At 32.2% G+C, this 25,056-nt stretch overlaps 4 protein-coding genes across 5 annotated transcripts; all 4 read right to left on the reverse strand.

The window, feature by feature from the left end:
* Positions 1-3,422: 3,422 nt before the first annotated feature.
* On the reverse strand, positions 3,423-5,509 carry LOC141667917 (polygalacturonase QRT3-like). The gene is made up of 3 exons (XM_074474559.1): positions 5,260-5,509; positions 4,928-5,158; positions 3,423-4,717 (listed from the first exon to the last, which is right to left on the reverse strand). The coding sequence occupies exons 1-3, from the start codon at positions 5,443-5,445 to the stop codon at positions 3,641-3,643; spliced, it is 1,494 nt and encodes a 497-aa protein (XP_074330660.1). The 5' UTR covers positions 5,446-5,509; the 3' UTR covers positions 3,423-3,640.
* Positions 5,510-8,383: 2,874 nt separating this feature from the next.
* On the reverse strand, positions 8,384-11,348 carry LOC141668772 (polygalacturonase QRT3-like). The gene is made up of 3 exons (XM_074475780.1): positions 10,849-11,348; positions 10,504-10,749; positions 8,384-9,509 (listed from the first exon to the last, which is right to left on the reverse strand). Exons 1-3 carry the CDS (start codon positions 11,116-11,118, stop codon positions 8,520-8,522), a joined length of 1,506 nt encoding a protein of 501 aa, XP_074331881.1. The 5' UTR covers positions 11,119-11,348; the 3' UTR covers positions 8,384-8,519.
* A 3,762-nt stretch (positions 11,349-15,110) lies between these two features.
* Positions 15,111-15,914, reverse strand: LOC141665098 (protein AGENET DOMAIN (AGD)-CONTAINING P1-like). The gene is made up of 2 exons (XM_074471080.1): positions 15,519-15,914; positions 15,111-15,179 (listed from the first exon to the last, which is right to left on the reverse strand). Exons 1-2 carry the CDS (start codon positions 15,912-15,914, stop codon positions 15,111-15,113), a joined length of 465 nt encoding a protein of 154 aa, XP_074327181.1.
* A 5,694-nt stretch (positions 15,915-21,608) lies between these two features.
* LOC141663815 (phosphatidylinositol N-acetylglucosaminyltransferase subunit C) lies at positions 21,609-23,100 on the reverse strand. Of its 2 annotated transcripts, none has more exons than XM_074469641.1 (2): positions 22,965-23,100; positions 21,609-22,609 (listed from the first exon to the last, which is right to left on the reverse strand). In XM_074469641.1, the coding sequence occupies exon 2, from the start codon at positions 22,590-22,592 to the stop codon at positions 21,681-21,683; it is 912 nt and encodes a 303-aa protein (XP_074325742.1). In that variant the 5' UTR covers positions 22,593-22,609; positions 22,965-23,100; the 3' UTR covers positions 21,609-21,680. The 2 variants fall into 2 exon arrangements, with proteins under 2 accessions (XP_074325742.1, XP_074325743.1); XM_074469642.1 differs by having other exon boundaries at positions 21,609-22,603; positions 22,965-23,083.
* Positions 23,101-25,056: the final 1,956 nt, after the last annotated feature.

Consider the following 25,056-nt stretch of genomic DNA (forward strand, 5'->3'; position numbering starts at 1 on the left):
TGCCTTCCTTTTATTTGGCACCTCATGTTGTCATTTCTTGTGGCCAGAGTTGTTGTAACCATCACTATGCCACTTCAGGTGGCAAGAGTGATAATAATTCTGAAATCGGTCTCGAAAGTTTTCATGTCCATGGTTTCGTCCGTAACTTCGTCCTTTATTATGCCCTTTCCACGCTCATTCTTCTGGAATGACATTTTATGTACTTCAGGTAAATGGGCAGAGTCTGTGGGACATCTCTGATGATTTTTCAGTAACAACTCGTTATTCTTTTCAGCGACGAGAAGAAGAGATTTCAGCTCGCTATACTTTCGAAAATTGTGCTCCCTATACTGTTATGCCAGAGTCATAGTGTTGGGGTGAAAGGTTGAGATGGTCTTTTCTATCATGTCAACATCACAAATATTTTTACCACACAAGTACAATTTTGAGCTAATTTTGAACAAGGCAGAAATTTTTACCACACAAGTACAATTTTGAGCTAATTTTGAACAAGGCAGAATTATATTCAGCGATAGATAAAAAATCTTGCAACCTTATATTTATCCAGTCATAACATGCATGTGGCAAATGGACAAGTTTTTTGTGATCAAACCTATCTTTGAGATTGGTCCAAAGGGTAGGTAGGTTTTTGACAGTGAGGTACTCAGATTTCAAATTTTCATGAATGTGGTGTCTAAGAAAAATGATAGCTTTGGTATTTTATTCAATAGTTGGGGTCTTTCCTGATTTTATGGTGTCTTTTAGTCCGTTAGCACTAAGATATAATTCCGCGTCAAGCACCCAAGACAAATAATTATTCCAGACACATCTAATGCAACAAAATCTAATTTTGCAAGATTTACCATTGTGAATGTAAAATAATTATTAAAATATGATATAATGTGTCACATAAATATTTAAACAATTATTTTCAAACAATAACATATATGATATAATTAATAAAAAGTTATTACGGCATAACCAACCATAAAACTTTTGAGTAATACTTGACGACATAGCCATCTTTATAGTATTTAAATATTAATATAAATAAATATGTAGTTAACGATAATATTTAGAATCAAATGATTAAATTTAAAATGTACCCTTTTTTGTTGGAAAAATTTCAGTTGGTACAGATTTGTGAATAAAATTAAGTCGTACTTCTTATATGAACCAAGTTTAAGTCAGTAAAGATTCGGGTTCCTTCGTTTGCCAGAACCGATTATATCTTCCTTTTCTCGAGTATAAGTTTAGACGGAGACTCCTTCTTCATCGATTAAAATGAACAGTATTTTCGTATTAAGCTCCGGCAAAGACTCTGCCGATAACGTATTATATAACTTATATATAAATTACTTATAAAAAAAAGAAGAAAGGAGAGCTGTGAGTAATTTGTTAATTTGTATTGCTAACATAGTGTTTCGTGTGTCTCAATATTGTTCGGAAAAAGAGTCCTATTTATAGCACATGCAACCAATCTAATTTACATAATATAAATTTATGAGTAAATTATAAAGTGGTGGTCATTTTACATCGATTTTCAAAATAGTTGCCAAATTTTTAAATTTTCAAAATAATGGCCAACTTTTTGTTCCGCCTTTCAAAAAAAATGGTTGTCGTCAACTCCCGTTAAGTCTTCGCCGTTAAATAATATATTTAAAGCGTAAATTACAGAATGGTGGTTGTTCTTCGCACTTATTTTCAAAATAGTGGTTAAACTTTTATAAATTGTTGAAATCTTTTTTCACCTTTTAAAAGAATGATTTCGTCAAATTACTATCTGGACTCACATCTTTATTGTCACAAAAAAACATATGATATCGCTAAATAAATAAATAGGTACAAACACAACTTAAATAATTATTAATTTTATCACTTCTTCTAATCTAATCAAGTGCTTGACTTCTATATTTTTTCAACCTCCTCACACAAAAATATGAACAAAAATTGAGAATTTACCAAAAATACTAACTTTTCTAAGTATTTTTGCGATTTTACTATTTTCTGATTTTTTTTGCTAAAATACGGAATCAACCAAAGTTAACCAAAATCAACCAGATATGCAACTAGTTGAATAAAGTTTTTTTGGTTGATTTGAGGTTGCATGCAGTTGCAGAAACTCGTCAAAGGTTGCATGCAGTTGATTTCAGTTGCCAAAAAAACGTATTTTTGCAAACTTTTTTGAAAAATAGTATTTTTGCAAATTAAAAAGTATTTTTGCAAAATTTTTTAAAAAATGACAATATTTTTGCAAAAATATTTTTAGACTTGGATATTTTTCAAAAAAGTCCTAAAAATTTAGCAAAAATATAGAAAAGAGTATCCGGCCATTAAAAAAACTTATAACCAAAGTGATAATGATTTGTTAATCGACACCCGGTATTAGGATTAATCCAGAAAAACTCTTTAAAACTCTTCCTAAAATTAAAATTTAAAAATGCCATTATTTAAAATTTTTAAAAAATATAGCCACTATTTTAAAAATAAATGTGAAGTACGGCCACCAGTATGCAATTTACACTTTAAATAAATTAGTTAACGGAGAAAATTTAACGGGAGTTAACGACGGTCATTTTTTTGAAAGGCGGAAAGAAAAATTGACCACTATTTTGAAAATTTGAAAATTTGAAAATTTGACCATTATTATTAAAAATCGATGTAAATTACGGTCAAAACTCTGTTATTTACTCTAAATTTAAAATGAAAGTTAGAGACGAAATTATGTCGTTTGGTTTCGAGGTTCCGTGTGTAATAAATGAGACGCATAGTAACTTGTATTTTGATTGTGACGGTAGCATGAATTCATATTTTTTGACATTTCTGGAATTTTGACAGTTACCGATATATTATAACATGTCAGTAACTTGTGTTTTGATTATGACGGTAAAATAAATTCACATTTTTGACGTTTCTGAAATATTGACAATCACCGATATAGTCATATTTTTTTAGACCTGACAAAAAAAAAGAATCACAGAAAAATGGATGTGTGTTTTCTTTCTCTTTCTTTTCTGACAAAAAAAAATTAATTTGTTGAATATTTTAGCTTTCATTGTTGACTCGCCGCCTGTTTTACTTGGACTATTAATTTAGATCTAGTCCATTACTCCATTTTTCCTTTCTGGATTTGTTAGAAATCGGATGATGATAACGAACAAATCAAATATTTGATGGTCAATTATCTGGCTCGTATATTTATAAATTCAGTTTCAAGAATTCTTGAGTTTACATATTCAATTCATTCATAATAATTCTGCATTAGTGGGGAGTAGCTTAACTCATTTACCGAATTAGTCGGTGGTTTGTAAATGATTAAACTGAATGATTCATTGTGAGTAGTGAGTAGTCTGTAGAATGTATGGGGCTCAATTTGTCAACTCGTAACCCCGTGAGCTAGAGCATACAAATACACAGTGAAACATTAGGTTGAGGTCTAGCCACCAAGTGTCAAGTTGTACCACATAGAACGGCTATAATGATGAGTTAATGACACAGATAACTGAGAAATGTTAAAAAATACATTGATGTGACGTAGAAATCAAACTGAAAATAGCAATAATCGTCAAATTTTGATCAAATAAACACTCAGTAATGCACCACCTATTAGTCTTTGCTCAAATGCTTCTATGAGACCAAGAATAAACCGATATCCTGCAACCTAAATCAGTAGATTGGGTTCGTCAGCCATGTTGTACTGATCAACTGCAACAGAAATGAAGCCATTAACCTCCTTTTCACTTTCAACCACCACAACATTCTCCGAAATCTTTGTCAAGGCATGCCCTGCAAACCCTCCTTTAGATCCCGGGAGATATACTGAGTACTGAACATGATTTATTTGATTTGGAAACACCAGTAGTGACGAAAAATCTGCAGTCCATTTCTTCCCTTTTGCAGCCACAACTAACTTCCCAACCGTAGTCTTCAGTCTCATTCCGTTGACAGTGTTCTGATCAATCACAACTTGATTAATATTTGTAAATTTGCCATCTAAACTTATTGTTGGTTTTGAACTTTTAGAATTTCCGGTAAACATGTTATCAACAATAGTCAGTCCAGATATCTTCCCTTTAATTGCCTTAAGCACAACATTTCCTTCTCCGAGGAAAAATCCATTGGTAACATGAACTTGAGAAGGATCTTCAATGATTATAGAATTGTAATCTAAGTAACAATTGTCAATTCTAGTTTGTCCGGCCTTGACCAAAATTCCAACACCGCCAAAATATGTAGCTTTGTTGTAACAATGTACGCCTGTAATCATATTAGCAGGACCTCTCAATGTAATTCCAATGGCTGCTGAGAAAATTGCAATATCAGTGACTGCATTATCATTGCTAGCAAGGTCAATGGCCGTGCCTTCGAAATCCCTTTCACCTTTATCGCCCCCTACAGTTGGATGTGCACCAAGGAAACAAGTTGAAATGAAAGTTTCATGACCTTTTTGTACTTGAATACCTTGCGTCTTGAAGTGGAGAAAGAAGCAATCTACTATTCGGATTCTAGCTGAATCAACAACAAAAATGCCACCTCCTCGGAAACCTGAATCGAAGAGAATGTCTCTGAAAGTGATGGCCTCATAGTATATCCCATTAGTTTGGACTTTTTCGTCGGAGAAACCATCTAGTTTAGCAACTTGTGTACTATCGAGTTTGACAGAGTGTGGTGACCATAGTTCAACTAGATGCCGATCAGTTGGAAATGTCTCTGATGCGCGAAATGTTCCTCCTTGTATCTGGTAATTCCAAATAGCATCGGTAAGTTTTGGGATATATAAATCATATTCCTTGCAATTTAATTGAAAGTGTCGTATAAAAAGAGGGACAGAGGGAGTAGCTACGTAAAACATGTTTTTCCCATGCATGACATTGTATTTACATGCGCCGTCTGGTTTATGAATAAAGAAATTGGTCTATATTTTATACTAGGTAGTGAATAAAATTACCACGAGATTGCCGGTATAGGCAGGGAGGCGAATGGGCTTGTCGATTTTGAAACCGCCGCCTTGTAAATCAATAATAACACCACCCATGTCTGTAATCCCGGGCATTAGTTGCAGCCCTTGTTTTTCACTGGCTATTGCAGCTTCAATTGTTTTAAGTATTGCAGCACTGCTGTCATGCGCCCCGGTGGGGTCAGCTCCGTACCCTATGGGATAAAACACTCTTCCAACACTCTGTTTGTCGTTTACAAGAATTTTAGGTCAGTATAAAATAACATTGAAAAATCGGTTATAAACATAGAAATTGTTTTGTCCAAGAATGTGCATGTGCATACCTTAGGGGTGGTTGAAGGAACGGGAGCTGCTGCTGCTGCTGCTGCTGCGGTTTTGTGATCAAGCTTGGTTTCGAATTCATATAGTTTCTTCTGTTTGAGGAAATTACAAGATATTTCGTTTACGAAAAGAAACATAATCAAGAACAAAAGGGCTGTTGATCTAAATGGAAACGGCTGCATCCTCATTGTTTTATAGCTTAAAGATAAATATTAAGTATGAGATCTGAATTATAAGAGACAAGAAAGAGTGTGTGTGGGAGTATATGTGCATGGAATGATGCAAGTTAGGGTGCATATTTATAGATGATAAATACACTGTACATATGCTGCTGGTGCACTTGAAATTCAAGAAAGAGCTAGGATAGGAGGGAGGGATTTAAAGTTTAAAAAATAATGAATATTATTCCCCAGCTTGTCAAACAATGCGGTTACGTTTTGCTGACTGTTTGCGGTAACTCCTGCTTTAAGCCTTTAACTCGTGCATTTCAGATTTAATTTATTAATTAATTCAATTCTAGATGAAGGAAATTTTTTCCCTTTTTAATAATTACTCTACGAGGTAGATCAAGAAAATTTTGTTTTCTAGACCTCACATGAATAGAAATGGTAATTTTTTTATTGAACTGAATTCATAGTATTGTTAAACTTCAATCCTAATAAATTTACTTCAAAATAAAAAAAATTATATTAATATTTTCCAACTTTTTTAATTAATAAAAAATTGCATATACTAACCTGAACCATAATCTCTTAAATGTATAAAAAAATATTACTATTAGAATCAATTATACCTAACCAACTAATTTCTCTTGTAACTAAAAATTTATAATTTATATATTTTTTTAATGTAAAACTTCCATAAACGCACAAAAACAACAATCACACCCTAACAATTATATTTATTACTTAAATGCAAAAAAAAAAAACCGTAAAACAATTATAAATATCAAATTCATGAAAAACACGGATTACACCAAATTAATCGGAATAATTAATCAATCAAATGTATATACATCTTAGTTCAATAATATCGAGAAACTGATAAAGAAATGTATATACATCTTACTTAAACAGATTATAAAGAAATGTCGAAGATCTTATTCTAACACTCTCTAAAGGTTGTAAAGAAATATACTTCATAGATCTTATTCCAACACTCTGCCAAGGTTGTAAAGAAGGGATTTTATTCTAATACTCATAGCGTTCATGACGTCCATCTTTTTGAGACATTATATATTTCGTGTCAATAGTTAAGACTTCTCGCGCATGATCCTTATTTTAGGAAATTATGTCTTTTGTGTCACTATAAAATATGAGAAATATTGGGGGTGTCCACGAACATTCAAAGATATAATTTTATCTTCGTGTCATGATAAATTATGAAAATATTGGAATGTTAGAGAATCGAAGCTAAATTCTCCCGTTAGCCTTAATTTTGTTATCATGTTACGCAATCACTCATTCTAAAACCTAGGTTTATAGAAAAAGGCTGTTCACATAATATTATTTTAACGACTAAACTCTGTTACATGATCAGTTATAAGTTAATATATACTTCATCCCGTCTCTTTCAATTATTTACATTTCGGAAAGAGTACCTGACACGCATTTTAAGAGATGTGTATATAATATAGTTTTGTAACTTATTTTTATAATATTTATTTTTGAATAAAAATTTAACTATTTAATTGTTATTTAGAAAATAAAATTATAAAATTAAGTTACGGAATAATATTTTATATGCATCTTAAAATACGTGTCGGACACTTGACGAATTTTCTCTTTTTTGTTTGTAAATATTAATCAACATGCTTATGGATCACGATATACATTTTCTTACCAAAAAAAAAACCCATTTATTTCTTTTGTTAATATATATTCTTCGCAAATTCAACTTTCAGAAATGTTGTACTGTCCTAAAGGGGGTCACTTGACTTGACCCGTTTGAGCAGGCACTTTACTCTAAATATTCAATATACTGGTAAATTTCTAGTACTAAGTTTTAGCAACACCCTTAACCCAGAGCACAACATAAAAGGCCTGCGTTCCACGAAGCCCATAAAAGTTTTAGCCTTTTAATGTGTTACTCATGTTTAATGTTTAGACAACTGTATATGACTTTAGGTTATTTTAGTGTAAATTACAAAAAGACCTCCATCTTTAAATTACTTGACCAAAAAGTTTCTCATAACGAACCTAAACAAACAGGTTAGTTTTAAATCTAATATTTCTTTATCTACTAATATAATTATCTTTATATATAGTTGTCCCATGGAAAATAAAGAAACCAATGTTAGATTCTCAAAATGAATCCTTAGATCATCTCCGGTGCAGTTTTGTGTAATAGTTGGTTAAATTTATTAGCTATAATCGATTAAAGTTAGAAAAATAAGAAATACTTCCTCGTTCACTTTTTCAAATTTTTACGGTTAAATTCACCAAATTTATGAATTGTATGTGTTAAAAAACGGGTGTCAAATTTTGAAATATTAATTACGAAACTGTGAGAATATTAGTGTTGGGGAGTCAAACTCGAACCTAAGTCTCGAAGTAATCTGAATTCTTTATGTCAAGAAATTAGTCACTTTAGAATCTCAAACTGAATCTATATTCTAAAGAAGTCTGTATTAGTAAATTTTTCTATAAGGTTTTATATATATCAACGCTACGAGCCATCATCGTTTACTGTTTATTGGTTTACCAACTCCAAACAAACAATTTCAACCACTAAACCACCACATGCGTTGGCATGAATAGCGACTAAAATGCATTAACACAAGATTAGTTTAAGATTAGTCACAAATCTATCTGTTTTGGTCACTTAATCATTCAAATGCTTCAACACATTTTTCACTAGTTGATGCACAATAAACAAATGCACTTTTTCGTCTGTATGAGTTGTCTTAAGGAATTGAAGACATAATTTTCACCAAATCTGAAGTAACTTCCTTCATTATGCAGTCAAAGGAGGATTATATTTTGTGAATTTTCCACAATTACGTACTCAAGTACTTAACTTCTGCTGCTTTGGTTTTTCTGGAGACAAGAAAATATTATGTATCTGTGTGTCAAATTTTACAGGGCTGCAAATGAAATATTCTCTTTCATTGTCAAAAAAAAATGCTATCATTCAAACTATATTTATATAGTAACAACTTTTGCAAATCAATCATAGTATACATTTCATCTAAACCTGCTTAGATTTCTTGTAATTGTATCATCCAAACTTGATTCATGAATAGGTGGCACAAACCAGGCACTCACTGATCCACTGTGACAGTAACACTGGCTGGAACCACCACATCCGTCGTTATCACCACGCGATTATCTGTCACGCTACGCAATGCATGATTTGGGAATTGATCACCGGTGGCCTGTAACGAATATTGTACAGATTTTATAAGGTTAGGAAATAACAAATCTCGGCTAAGATCAACCATCCAGGAGCTATTATTTCCCTCCACAGTCCCACGAGCAATTGTTGACTTGATATTCATTCCCTTGGCATTGTTCCTATCAACTATTACTTGTTTCACATTCTTAAATTTGCAACTTCTTTCATCCAATTGCACTATGTCGATTCCCTTATCTGATCCGGAGAACATATTATCAACAATGTTTATTCCGTTTGCAATTCCTTTAACCGACTTGAGTAAAACAAATGCATCCCCGAGAAAAAAACTACTGGAAATGTGAAGTTGCACAGGATCTTCCGCGACAATACCAGTGTAATCCATATAACAATTCACAATCCGGGTTTGTGTTAAACCAGGCACTTTTAAGTAAACCCCCACCCCACCAAAACCTGTAGCCTTATTGTAACAATGTACCCCAGAAAGCGTATTAGCCTGACCTCCGATAACAATGCCAGTGGCAGCTGAGAAAATTACAACATCTGTAACTGCATTATCATTGCCATTCAAGATTATTGCAGTGCCTGAGAAATCTCTCTCTCCAGGATCGGCACCAGCAGTTATATGTTGTCCTAGGTAGCAATTACGAATATATGTCTCATGTCCACCTTGTACATTTATACCGGTGGTAGTAAAATGTGTGATGTAACAATTGTCAATGCTAGTTCTAAGTGAGTCCACAACTTGAATTGCTCCACCCCTGTAATTGGAGTCTAGCAGTAGGTCTCTAAGTGTTACGAATTCATAAATGTACTCAAGGTCAGATGAAGCTGATAGATCAATCAAATAGCCGTCTTTTGGAAAGTCATCTGAAGCCCTTAAGGTTCCTCCGTGTATCTATTAATTTCCATCAAGAATCACAATCAGCTTAAAGTATCATACAAAATTTGCACTCTTTTATTATTTTTAGTCTTCCTTCCTCTTCCACTCTAACTTTTTTGTAGAACTATGTCATTCCATTTCCCCGGACCAAACGGAGCATAAATTCTCTGTAGTGTGTAGAAGCACTACTATCTCTATTAGCTAAAGTGAAAAACTTAGCCTAAGAATAACATTAAAATAATCATGATGTTTCTTGACTTATTTTAACTTTAATAATTTGAAGTTCATATAAATCAAGCAGGGAGAAAAACAAGCAGCGAGAATAGAAAAACAGAACTTTGTAATGGAGAAGAATTGTAGTTTAGAATATTTTCCCCTCTAAATAGTAAATATCATTCCCCACATGAGTAAAGTCTCTAATTATATTATTCACATATTGAAACTTACTTAGGAGTCTATTATTATTGTCAAAATGAGAATAACGTTTGTCAATGTCTGTGTATGGGGGCCTATAACTCTGTTTCTAGTCCTTGTCATATTTTTCCATCCGCTCCAGCCAACATGCAAACGTGGTTGTTATGACGCCATGTCAGCAGGACCTTTGTGAGGACATCGTGTTCAACTGCATTTTATTTAGTGCTGAATTGCTGATACATTTTCTAATGAATACATCAGCATATAACTCGATTTTTCGGAGAGGGGGAGGGGCAAATAGCAAGTAGGCATGACTATGGTATTACAATTCTTATCTTTAAACCAAATTCTACCAAATTCATAGCAATCTACTCTCTATGCCTTGTATGTGCCGGTGTTTGTTGCCAATTAAATCATATTTTGAAAATAGACATTTCACATGTTATGGTTCATAGTAGCTTACCAAACAAAGTAGGAAGAAAATAGATATAGGCAAAGAGAATCAAGGACCAGAAATTTGATCATGCACACATATGTTGACACTTGGAAAATGCATCATGTAGAAAATGTAATAACTAGGATTAAGTAAAATTACCATTAGGTTACCTCGGCCAGCGATGGGAAGGCGCAAGGGGTGACTAATTTTGTAAATTCCGCCATCAAGATTAATCCTTACACCACCCAAATTTACAATTCCTTTCATCAGCTCCCCATTACCTGGTCCTTGCACTGCATCTGCTATTGCTCCGAGAATTGCATCTGTGCTATCTTTCTCCCCTGTTGGATCTGCCCCGTATGTTGTCACGTGATACTCTCGCGCTCTTGCTGTGCCACTTGTAGCCTACATATATATCATTAATATGTCATCAAAGTCCATAATTATTACTACTTATTCATGTGTTTGTACGTGTGTGCGCGTTAATGTGTACTTAGTACTTACTGAGGCTGATGATACTGATGGAGTAGTTTTAGATAGAGCTGCTGTAAGAATACTTGGGGATGGAGGTAGAAAAGGACTAGGTGGCCGAAATGTGGTGTCAAGTGGAGCAAATGTGGGCTTGTCTAATTGCAGTTTTCGTGTTTTATCGGGGTAGTGTTTGGCAGAAAAATGATGGGGTGGTGATGGAATATCAGGGTATGCATGAACTGTTGTGACATAATTCAGCAGCCATATAATCATGGAGAAAGAAATTGGGGCCTTTCCCACCATTTTTCACCCTGTCTATTCTCTCTGTTATAATGAGGAGAAAATTCAGGTCATGCAAAGAGAAGGGATGATTCAAAAATCCAAAGAAATGGGTCTTTAAAGAATGATGATATCTAATTTATGCTTGTAGGTGTAAATATTCTTATATTAAAGACATGAAGAAAGCAAGGGGTAAGGACAGAGGAAGGAAAATAAAAGTTTTTGATATGAAATTGGGTCACACAAACCAACACTGAAAGATTTAGAAGTGTCTCAGATGGGGTCTATTGTGATGTTAAATTGCGTTGGTTTATAAAGACTTGTATGAATTGTTGTTTCTAACTTCTATCTTAGACAGGAGCGAAAACGATGCAAGCAATTACCAACTTTTTACTTTTAGGATATCAATAGTATTTGACATTTTGCACAAGTAATTTTCTTCTTGATGCAAGTAATAGATTGCATGCACTTTCAGCAATAGACATATTTATACAAACGTTCGATTATCTAGAGTTATGCCAAGATCTTCGTATAAAATAATTAAATTACAAACAAATATCCCAAAAGTCGAACTATTTGACCTTCCGTAAGGGATAAGAACTCAAATATTGCACCATTCATTTGTTAGCATATACAAAATTGTCAGCATATACAAAATTGTCTTGCAACGACTAGATACATTTTATTAACTTGTTAATACATACTAAACGTGAAATATCATAATTTTAGTTTATTTTGATTGATTCGTGTATATTAATAATAGTGGACCCCTTACATACACAAAAACTCCACCTATCAAAATAAGCTAAACTCTCCGCACTTAGTTTAAAACAGTGACTATAATGATCTTTGGTGTTTGAAAAGAATTAGATTCTACTCGGACATTTATATATTATATATATATATACGCTTACATGTGCATATAAACTTTTAACATTGTTTCTTTTTGTTTGGGTTGCAAAATTAAGAGGATTTGGTTATCTACTTTTATCTAATCGTGAAAAATATGTTAGAGTTGGTTAAATGGCGTGACATGATCTAATGATTTGAAGTATTATTAAGATTGTCTTAAAAATATATTTTCCTAAAATGTGAGCTTTTGTAGCAGTGGTTCAAACGTTGTGATTCATGCCAAGGGGAGGGGCCTGAATGAAACGGATAGAATTTGTGAGAAACCAAGCTTTGTGGTTGCAATTCATAGTTGCCAGATAGAATGGTTGACGGTCAAACTCTCAATTGGTACTAATACAACAAATGAATACAAGTACCATGTTCAGTGTTGTCATAAAGATAGGAGAAGCAGTTGAATCACTTGCCCAGATGTGGAATAAGTTGGACACTAAAAAGATCGTAGAAAGTAAGGAACACAAAATGCAGTTGACGATCCGGTTATCCGAGTTGTTAGGTATAGCCACGCTCATCTCCTAGTAATCAATTTTTTTATGATTAGAGTTTCCAGTCCACAGGTATTAACGTAGTAACCTGATATTTTTTTTAAACAAAAAGTAGAGTGTCTCTCTTACTATTAATATTTTTCATATTTGGGTAACTAAAGAAGTGAACAAATGCAAAACATGTCGGGCCACCCCCAATATCTCCAAGAAAAGAGCTAAAAGTCTGGGCATGGATGTTCTACCTTACCGATATTGTATGCATATGTATGAAGGTTTGATAAATCAATCAAACTTTATATTGGAGCATACCGTACTATTCTTCTATAACGTCCAAGGTGGAACAGTCACAGTTGAAAGAAGCCAAAACATAACATCTGAAAATCTGATTGCAGGATAGTTCAAAAGACTGGGAAAAGACAATAAAAAAAATCCTGCAGCTTCGGTACTAAAATCTGCAGGAAGACATTATTACTCTATATTTGTATTCAAACCCACAGAATAATTTCAGTTATGTGGTTTTTAAGTTTAAGGGGTTGATACCATAGATGGGGGGTGCAGACCAGGGGGGGGGGAACTCTAAACCTCTTGTAACAAGAGTAACAATTTTGTCACGCTGAGTCACTCCTACTTCTCTGGGAAATGAACATTTAACTGCCAGTGTGCATAATCTAATGGAATGAAAACCTCTTGGATTTAATTTTTCTCCTTCTTTCACTATGAGGGCAGGATGCCAGGATCTCGCTAGTCCAAACAAAAACAGGCGACATTAAAATCATATAACTGACCAAAAAAATGCATTCCTCATTCAGCCCTTCACAAATTCAGTGCCAAAAATTAAACAATTAATGCCCTGACTGACCTCTTAATGGCAATAAACAAGTAGTTTGAAATGGAAAAACAGTCATAAATCAGCCACTTGTTTCACATTGTATTATTTGGCTGCCTATCTTTTCTGTTATATATGCCGTTGTCGTAAAATTTGTTAGGCCAGTCTAGACGGTTAAGGTACCTAATAGTGATTGATTAACTATGCGGAAATTAATCGAAACATTAATGGGACATACTTTAATTTTTTTTGTGCAAAAAAATATAATTTCTGCCTTAACCCAGACCGGTCCAATTCAACAAAATTAAAAGATCAGCCTAACCAAAAAAAATTAACCTAATGCCAGTATTCGCATCATCTAACTTACTATAACAAACATTTTGCACAAGAGAATAGAAACATGCCTGTATTACAGAACCATATTGTGCACATATCTTTTGAAACCAAACAAATAGATTTTCCACAACAAAATAGAAACATGTCAGGACTTCACTAGCATATTATGCAAATAAATTTTGAGACCATGCAAAAGCAGAATAATTTCATTAGCACAGATCAAATATTAAACCTTCAGAGTAAATAGCATCTATTGACATACTAACATAGTCCAATACAGATACTAACAATAAAATTACCACATTCTCTAGAAATTAAGAATCAAACCCATTCAACGTTAACCCAATCTCGATGAACTCACATCTTTCTTGGAGAGTAAAAACCCACGGGTTTTTGAATGAGGTAAGTTATTGAAATGTATAACCTGATTGAAACATGATACATATTATTAGCTCCTTAAAATTTTGATGGAGCTGGTAACTTCACCGTTAACAGGAGCTAAAGCAGTACAACATTTCACTTTTAGTGTGCAGTAGCACCTAATAATCAGTGTTTAAATAACAGAGAGTTTTCACGAAGGTGAACATGGAAATAGTTGAGACATTCATTAACCTAGTAAACATATGATTTTCTTAGAAAATAAAATCGTAGAGTCTCTCGTTTACTAACTTAATCATTTTTTTCATATTTGGGTAACTAAAGGTGCAAAACATGTCGGGCCACCCCCACAATATCTCCAAGAAAAGAGCTAAATATATGCATATTTATGAATGTATGATGAATCAATCAAGCTTGATATTGGAGCAAATTGCACTCTTCATCTATAATTTATAAAAGGAAATACAGTCACAGTTAAAAGAAACCAAAACATAAAATGTGGAACTTGGTGGCAGGACACAAAAGGTTCAAAACACTGAAAAGGAACAATAAAAACATTCTATAACTCTGGTATTTAAATCTGCAGGAAGAAATTATTCTTTATTTGTAGTCAAACACCCAGAATAATTTTAATTACTTGATTCTTAGGTGGGGTGGAAACCAAAGAGGGGGTATGGCAAACTCTAAACCTTTCTAACACGGGTAGCAATTTTGTCACGTCGATCCTACTTTTCTGGACAATGAACATTTAACCATCAGTAAGCATAGTAACCATCAGGAAGACATTATTCTTTCTTTATGAGCACAGGATCTTAATAGTGCAAACAAAAGGGAAAAAATATTACCTAAATGGACCTTCACCAAGTTCAGTGCTAAAAATGAACAATCATTCTCTGACCTGACTTCCCTCTCACTGTCTTAAACACATATAGTTTGAGATTAAAAGAAAGAACTTTGAATCTAAGTCAGAAATCGGCAATGTTTTACATTGTATTCTTTGGCTGCCTATCTGTTTCCATTAAATATACCAGTGTCATAAAAAACGCTAGTCAAGAATAGACACTTAAAGTATCTTCTAGCTATTAATCAACTAGGCGGGAATTGATCGGAGCAGTAATAAGACAATTTGACATTTTAGTTTCCGCCTTAATCTAGCAATTTAAAAAGAAGTCAAAACATCCACACAATTTTTTTCCACCTAAATCTGACATATTTGGGTCATCTTCTACCTTAATGTAACAAATAGGATTTTGCACAACAAAACAAAAACATACCCGTTTAAATATATAGCATATATTCTGAAACCAAACAAATACATTGTGCACAACACAATTAAAAACATTCCGAAACCATGCAAAAGCAGAATATCCCATCAAACATTAAACCTCCAACTCCAAGTACGTAACATCTACACACAAACCAACATAGTCCAAGAAAGACATTAACAATAAAATTACCACATTGTCTAGAAATTAAGATTAAAATCAAACCCATTCACCATTTATCCAATCTCGATGAATACGAATGTGGGTGGGAGAGTAAACACCCCGATCCTTGGGATGCTCAAAACGAACACGATACTTGTTCCCAACTTTCCCGGTGATTTTACCAGTCCACCACCCATCATTGTAATAAACATCAACCATCTGTTTTACCTGAAACCCATTTTCCGGCGTGGAATCCTCCGGAACCGGACGAATTTCATCGCCGGGAATGAAGGCTCTGAGGGGAGCAGAAGAATCATCTTCTTTGACTAAAGTAGTGTACTGAACAATGTAGTCATTGTCTGAAACCTTGGAAATTATAACTGCCTCGTAAAAAGAGCCCTCGAAGCCTTTTTCTTGGCTTATGATCTCCACGTCATCTCCTCTTTTGAAAGCAGCCATTCAAACCCTAGAGACTAGTAGCAGCAGATTGCAGTGAATGAGAACTAAAGTGTTTCAGTCCAAGAGTAGCACGTATGAAAAATCTAATTATATTGTCCGAACTATATAATATGTTCTTCTTTCCTTGTTTTCAAAATATTTTTGTTGATTTTTTACTACTTTTGATTTTTGAACGCTTATTTAAATCAAAAAAATAATTATAAAATTTTCAAAAATAATTTATAATTTTGTGGTTAAATTATTTAAAATGTGTTGGGCAAAATTTGAACAACAATATTTTAAAACGGGGTAAATCAGAGCATTATTATATAAATAACTCAATTAGTTAAAAGATTATCTCTTGTCGTCCTATCAAAACAAAGGCCCTTTCTCGATTTACATTTTCAGCTAAAACCAAAAATGCAACTTCAGTTGCTGTTTTCTAACCTTTTTTTTCTTTTAACTTATTTCATTACTTCAAGTCACTTTTAAAACTCTAAACAACATTTTATCTTACATTTTTTAATAATAAAATTCAACTTGAAAATACGTTTTCAATTATTTTTAATTAATATTTTGCTTTTCATATATTTTTTATTGGCTTTCAGAAACTTTAAAATTTAAAATTAATTTTTTAAAATTCAAGTGTGGGCCCCATTTCATTATTTTTAATTTTTTAGGATTCAATAATTCCCTTTCAGGCTTCGAAATATTTAAAAATAAATAATATCACGCCTAATTTAATAAATTTTAACATTTTAGGATTCACCAATCCCCTTTTAGGTTTTAGAAATATTAAAAAATAAATTAATAAAACATACCTATAGCCTAAACCCTAATTTATTATAAGGTTTTGGGCCTTTAAACCTTAGGAACCGAAATCTAATTATCAACCATTTTTAATATTTTACGATTCACCAATTCTCAAATTGGGTTTTAAAAATATTAAATTATTTATATGTATGAATAAAATACGAACGAAACACCTTTTAGAATAAAATTTTGAGCTTGAAAACATAACTTTATTGAGTATTTTGGGTAAAAAAAAGTTAAAAAAAGGTGGAAAACGGCAATGTATATAGCGTTGAGACTATAAAAACAATTTCAAATAACATTTTTTCTTTGAATAACTTCATTTCAAATTGCATTTTTCAATTTAGAAAATAGAAAAAATAAAAAAAAATATCAGACAAAATTGTGTTTTTTATTAATAACAAAAACTTCAACCGAAACTCCGTTTTGAATTGACATATAGGGCCATTTTTTCCTAAAGTGATATTGAGGGTTTTTCTCGGTCAAATAGTGACATGTGGGGACAATACCATTCGATTCTCGCATCCCTCAAATTTTATAAGACATATAAGCCTAATAACAAAAAAACAGGGTAAATCAGTTCATAATAAGAACTTCTAAACAATTGGTTTAAAAAAAAGAACTTCAGAACAATCTTTTTAAAAAATTAAGCTGGTGATCAAAAATGAAAAACGCAAGGGGTATTTGTGGCTGTTAGTGTTAGATGGTTTATGGGCGACTTCAATGACGGATTTTGAATGGATTTAATTAAAATATAGTGAACTTGAGATTGTTATTTAAATTATTAGATGCAGTGCCAAAAACTGAACAAGTGTGTTTTCTTGAGCAGCCTCGTGAATCCTTGAAACATTTCACTTGATCACTGGAGTTGGTGTTGCATAGGCTGCTTGTGAGATGTAACTTATCCCCCCTTTTGATGTACCTAGGTACCCCTTGTAATAAAAGCTTTACAATATTCTACAAGGCATAAGATGATACGCATAGATCTGACCTACACGCCTCTCTTAGAGGCTGGAGACGAGAGTGGTTGAATGGAAAAGCTAGTTCTACAGCTCAGTTGGCTATAATTAGGGAACATAGACCAAACTCATTATTCCAAAGTAAACCTGGACACAAGCAGTTAAATGTTAAGTGAACTCATTTACTTGCATCATCCTTTATGTTTGAGATGAATAATGTTTGTGAGAATGGTCAAAAGCTACGTTCCAAAGAAGATATATTCAGTGCTCAATGCCAAGGTATTCACACGGTGCCCTAGGCCCTAAATTCATCACACATAATAAAAGTATAGGAAGTGTCTTGTTATCAAAAAACGAAGCATATCCAAGTCAAATTTACAACCAAATCCAAATCTCATGAATTACGAACAATTATATGGACAGGGACCATATGTCAAAAACTATTATATTTTTGTGAAGGTATAGGAATCCTACAAACTGCAGTAAGTTCATGACCGTTGAGAAAGAAAGAGATTAGCTGAATCGTACCTTCACAGTAGATTTACCTTATATGCTAAAATAATTCACTAGCAGTGCAAATGAGAATACCGTGTTCTCCTTTTTGCTGCCAGAGTTCTATCGAATTGTAAGCTGTAATGCACTCATCTCAACAATCACCATTTCATGAAATGTCAGAGTGTTATAAAATAATGCAATTTCATTATAAATGATAGTAAAATCAGACGAAATAGCTTACCAGGAGGGGGGGGGGGACTACACATGCGTAGTTTTTACTAAGATCTGACATGCAATAATTGCTGGCAAGCTGGAGATTTCAAGTAGAAGTTAAAAAATAAGATGAAAGAATTACCTTCACAAAAGAACCTCTAACAGAGTCTTCTATGCTCATGAAACTCAAAGATCTGTTCAGAAAGGAGTATTAACAGAGTCTCATATCCTGCAACCTATGCTCAATATTCAAGAAATATCGACTTGCAAAAACTAGTACACAGAGAGGACCGGGGGAAAGTACGGAGTTATCACTTATTTATGTGTTTATTGTGCTTTTATGGTCCAAAAAAGGAACAAAACTTCAGTAGCACCTCCATAACTTTGAAGCAGGAAAAGTGCATATCTTCCTACAGTTGATTGGAAAAAACCTTCTCCAATTTGATGAGAAAAAAATCTTAAATTTCGTTATCTTCCAGCCATGTCCAAACAGAAGACCTTAAACACACGTAAATAACTAGTCGAAGCAAAATCGACACAATAGACTTTTGCTAATTATCTGGACAATTTTAGGATATTATATTGTTTATAGAGAGATCGTAATTATAATGAATTATTTACAAAAATGCACTGCATTTTGAAAGTTCGTAAATCATAGATCACGTCATTCTATAATCATTTCAGAAGTTTTAAATAATAAATAACTTCACTTCACAATCTATAATCTTGTTATTATGAAATCAGCAGTTGCATTAGTATTCCTGCATGCCTTGGGGTGTTACTTATAATGTAATAACAGACCATGTTTGCCTATATAGCACCTATCAGATTACTTTGCCTTTTACATAGTTTATATTCCAGAATTAAATTCTAATATGATGTATGTAAATTTCTGAGACTACAAAAGTTCAAAGTCAATGTCACAGTCTCCTGAGCAAATACACTGCAAAACTGGCATTAAACAAAAATACGTGGTGATACACTCATAATTAATACAAAAATTATGCACAGAACAACAGGGAAAGATAATCTCTCTTGAATAATTTGATGTGCAAAACAAAAAAATGCCAACTCTATACAGACAACATCAAGATTACACCCGATCAAAATTGTTTCTGCATCAAAAAAACAAGAATTACACACACAAATACATAAGAGGAATAAAAATTACCATGCATAAGAACATTTTATCAATTCTTATTTTTACTTGGGCCGACTTCAATTCACATGTCAATATATCAGTCCTTTTCGGTAAATACACTGCTAAACTTGCATATTGTAAACATAAAGCGTGACAGTCCCCAAAATTAGAAGTGGAAATTATACAGAAAATAACAGTAAAACCAAAACAATAAGTTACGTATCTCTAGATGACTCAAAGTGAAAGAAAGTTAGGCCAACACTATAGCTTATACGTAAAGATTACACCTTTTTCAACACTAATGTATCCTGTGTAAAGCAAACATGAATCACAGCAAAAAAATGAGAAGCAAAATTACAAGCCATATTAAATTACAACATTACTTATTGTTTTTAGTTAAATTAACTTAAACCAACAACTATAGAAATAAGAAAGAACCCGAGAATTTAAAAATGAAGTTAAGAATAAATTTATCAACGTAAAAAAAGGTGAAAAAATTAATTATATGAAGCAAGAATTAATTGAACATTGCGAGTAAGCCTATAAAGATCACACACTCAAAAATGCCAATTAAACATTAATTCAAAAAGGAATTAACAACTTGGATATTTAACTCCATCTACACCCCCATTTTATGCAAGCTACTGCAACCACTATGGAAAGTAACAAAGTTTTCTCAACGTAACATCCCATTTGCGTGCATAGCTATCTTTACGGAAATTAACAAAACGACAGTGAGATTGTATGTGCAAAAATTCCCAGGATATACTAGCAATCCATTTCTTATGACCCTATAATTTGACAGATCAAGTCACTTCACCCAGAAAAGTATTCACAGTAACATGATGTGTAAAAGATGGAAGGGTTCAATTGAATTAGTAAGATCAAATAATGCAACTGAGATCCTGGATATCGCGGTACTCAACCAGCTGTATTATTAAACATATAAGATTGTGAAGATGCAAATCACGTGTAAAACTTACATAATATCTAAATCTTAAAGATAATTACCTCAACATTAACTAATGTGCAAAGCATAAAGATCATAGGGATTTCTCACGGTGAGTTTGAGTTTATATTTTAGGCTAAAATAGCAATAAAGTGAAGGGGGATGCTTAAAACCAACGAACAAGATATATGCCTTAATTTGCTTTCAGTGAGAAACTGAAAAGGAAAGATAGGTACACATATGTAAGGAAATTCAGATGCATATAGCTCCTTGTAGCTAAGTCTATGAAGCTGCACAATGAACAACAAAAAAAACCATGTCCTCTTTTATGTACCTATATTATTACCTTAAAGTTTGAACTCCAAAATAGTACATTACACTATTGCAGACACCCTGCAGGCCCTTAAGGGATTGAGGATTTAACTAGAAATGACTTGCTTGGTCCTCAATAAGCATGTCGTAGGTTTGTGGCAACACCAAAAATAGCACAAATCATAATTTTTATTTTGAATAGTCTAAACTTACAATAAGAAGCTGCCTTCTACCTTTCCATTCAAGATGTTACTCCCACTGACAAGATGTTTACCATCCGGCAGCCATGCAATACAAGAACCCAATTTCATAGAATAATGCTGTGTAAACTAATAGCTTAATAATTAGTGTAGCGGATAAAGGATTCTAGTAATGTTTGTAATTTGCATTTTGTAATCTCAAAGTATGGATTGGATAATGATGAATTTATTCCAACAAAAAATTTACAGTGTATCAACATAAGTATAAATTGTTAAATTGTATGTCAATTAAATTTAAGACTCAATTTTAGCTCAACTTAAACTGGATAAAAAGATTTGGATCAAAGTTCATTATGAATTTCCAATAAATGATGCAATGCACGAAGAAAATGGTTTCATAGAAATATGGACAGTAAATATATAAAGAAAGCCACACGTGTACTTTAGTATTACAAATCTATAAAACTGTTCTGTAGTCAACAACCATGTTTCTTATCATCTCAAGTAAATGACTTGATAATTTTTATTATTAGAAAATCAATACACGGAATTAGTATTAAGAATAGTCATGCCTAACATACTTAACCAAATTGCTAAATCTTAACAAGACGGTGAAATAGTAACAGAGAAGAATATTAGTAATACTGCTTAATGTTTCTCATTGATAACCAATTACAATAAATCTCAAAGTTACAAAAGGGATTTTCATTCAGTTATATCAAAACAGAGCCTGGCTTCATCCCAAGGACCATTGATTTCAAACTTGTATTCTTGAATTCTTATCAACCAATAAGGACACACCAAATTAACGAAAACCAAAACACTAAAAAACAGTACAAAAAGTAATGTGTGCAACCTATAAACAAAGGTCAATGTCACTGTCATCAATACGAAGGAGATGAAAATGTGCAACCTAAATGAATATTTCTTGATGCAATAAGTGACTAGAGGAACAAAGAGGAAAATTTGAACAGAGAAGAACACAATAGCAAAAACATGAAGTCTGGAAGGAAGGCGGGAGGCAATCAAGAGGGAAGCCACAATCGAGGCATTTAGTGAGATATTGCTTGTAAAACTAGGATTTTCTAGAGCACCGAGAGCTTTTACGGTGGACCCTGAGTAGTTATGCAGGAACAAATGGAGCATTACAAGTGAAGCTGTAAGTGCTATAATTGTGTCTGAACTTATAGACCTGGTTAGTGTGTGATAAATGGGAGACAACACATACAAGGCAGTAATGAAAAAGGATATTTTAAGAAAATAATTGAGAAGAAGACTAAAGGAAAGCATTTCCGCAGTAGAGACAAGAACCAAAAAACCTAATCCGAGCACGCTAACATCAAGAAGCAATAGAAAATTTTCACTGATGGTAGATTGAAGAGTGTAGGTCCAAACTAAGACCACTAAAGCAACAACGCAAAGATACTGGGAGATTGAAACCGAGTCTAACATCACCTTCAGCATTGACCGTTTAACAACATTAGCATTCATGACCATTTCTGCAAGGAAAGAGTCGTCAATGTGGTTATCATCAAACCCGGGTTGCATTCCACCATATGCAACTTTCCTCCACTTGGGTTGGCTAGACGCAGGGTTCTCAGTACGATTAGTCTCCATTTGAATTACGCCTGCACCTAAACCAATACTAAAATCTTGAGATTGCACCACACTTAAAAGAGTAGAGTAACTGACTTATTTCATCACATACAAGAAGCTGTTATAATTAAAATTATGACAAGAAAGTTAAACATAAAAGATGACTAAAGCATTACATTTTCATTAGTCACACAAAATGATCTCAGGGGATTTTCATCAAACAGTTGGTGTTCAATAATAAAAGAGGATCAATGAACAGTAATAAATTTTATAAATATCTCCCAGTAAATTGGAATCACTAACATAAGTCATTATAAAGAGTGAAATTAGCAGTTAATACATAAGATAGAAGTCTAAATATAAGGACAACTAACTGAAGAAAGATGACATTACCTGATTGTTTGCGCTGCTATGAGCCTATGACTATGAGTATGGTAATGGTTAATGGTTCTGATGAAAAAACTTAGAGAAAAAAGACACCTACATTTTTTTTGCAGAGAACTTGTACTGATATATTTCTTGTTATTTCTTTTCTTCTTCTAAAACTCAAGGTAAACTAGCCATTATATAGGCTTTACAAACATATTAAAACTAACTATTACTAAAACTAACCACTACTAATTAATGGGTAAATTACAAGTCCATAATTTACTCCATAACTCCACTACCCCACTATTAAACAATTCTAAAATAATATTTTTCTCTAATAATTAATCTATTGCTAAATATCTAATAATTAAATAAACAAATAATTAATAACTAAATTTAAGATTATTCCAACATTCACCCCATAATCTTAAATTTACGAAGCACTTTCTCTTCGTCTGCGATGCACTTCTTACCACCATCAATTTTGATGCACTATCTCATCAAAAACACTTTGGAGCACTTTCTCTCCAAAAACACTTTGGAACACTTTCTCTCCACAACTCTAAAGAAGTGGTTCTCCCTCGATCAATTGTGCCAACTTTTCTTCATCATTCTGAAATCTACAATTCTTTGACAGATGCCCATATTTTTTGCATTTGTAGATGCCATGGAAAATATTAAGGATAATATATATATGTATATGTGTATTTTTATAAGAGTTTTATAAGCCCTGGATCATATGGCTCTGATACCATGATGAAAAAACTTAGAGAAAAAAGACACCTACATTTTTTTTTTGCAGAGAACTTGTACTGATATATTTCTTGTTATTTCTTTTCTTCTTCTAAAACTCAAGGTAAACTAGCCATTATATAGGCTTTACAAACATATTAAAACTAACTATTACTAAAACTAACCACTACTAATTAATGGGTAAATTACAAGTCCATAATTTACTCCATAACTCCACTACCCCACTACTAAACAATTCTAAAATAATATTTTTCTCTAATAATTAATCTATTGCTAAATATCTAATAATTAAATAAACAAATAATTAATAACTAAATTTAAGATTATTCCAACAGGTTCCCAGAGTTTCAGGATCCGGTAGTAAAATATTTTATAAAATTGTCTTTCAAATTGTAGCGTTTCAAATTGTCTCGTTTATTTTTAGGATTTTTATATAAATAATCAAGAAAATATTTGTAAAAATAGGGATCAAAATGAAATTATATATGCAACCGTTTCATAATATATGCAACCTTTTCATAACCGGTCATTGTTTTTATAAATATTTTCAAAAAAAAATAGTATTTTTGATAAATTTTTTTATTTTTATAATTTTTATATTAAATTTTAGAATTAATTTATATTCTTCTAAATTTTCCATTTAATCATTTATCATCTAAATATATTTCAAAAAAATCTTCAAAATCAAAATTATTATATTAAGATTATTTTAAATTTTTCTTAAAATAAAAAAGATCAATCTTAATATTTTTCTCAAATATATTTTCAAGTTCTTATATTAATATTTTAGTTTGATGATTGGTTCCGTCATATCGAATTTATGTAAATATCTATGTAACTATTATTTAACTTAAACAATCGGTATATATATATATATATATATATATATAGGTTTCCTAATGTAAGAAACTTTTTTTATTAGATATTTTATCATGTGAACTATTACACTTTTTTAATAAATTTATTTGTGTGATAATTTTAGTATTGTTTATGACATTTTGTGCATTTTTTATATGTGTATATTTTATTTATATATATGTGTGTAAAAAAATATATGTAAATGATGAATTTTGTGTTATATTTATTGATTTTGTGATTACAGGGGGTTTAGGCTACTCTTTTTTTCGTTTGGATTATATTATTGAAAAATAATTTAATTAAATTATGATTATTGATACTTGCATTTTTAAAATATTATGTATCCGTATCTATATAATATAAATTGTGGATGAATTATATGTCTAACCAAAAGTGGTTTGGTTAGATGGTTTGAATTGTAATTTTATGTAAAATTTATTTTTGATATTATTATTTTATCTAATAAAATATTTTTAGAAATTTTTAAATTAATGATTCATACTAT

This window comes from Apium graveolens, chromosome 6 (assembly GCF_009905375.1).
Source record: "Apium graveolens cultivar Ventura chromosome 6, ASM990537v1, whole genome shotgun sequence".
In the NCBI taxonomy this organism is placed as follows: domain Eukaryota; kingdom Viridiplantae; phylum Streptophyta; class Magnoliopsida; order Apiales; family Apiaceae; genus Apium; species Apium graveolens.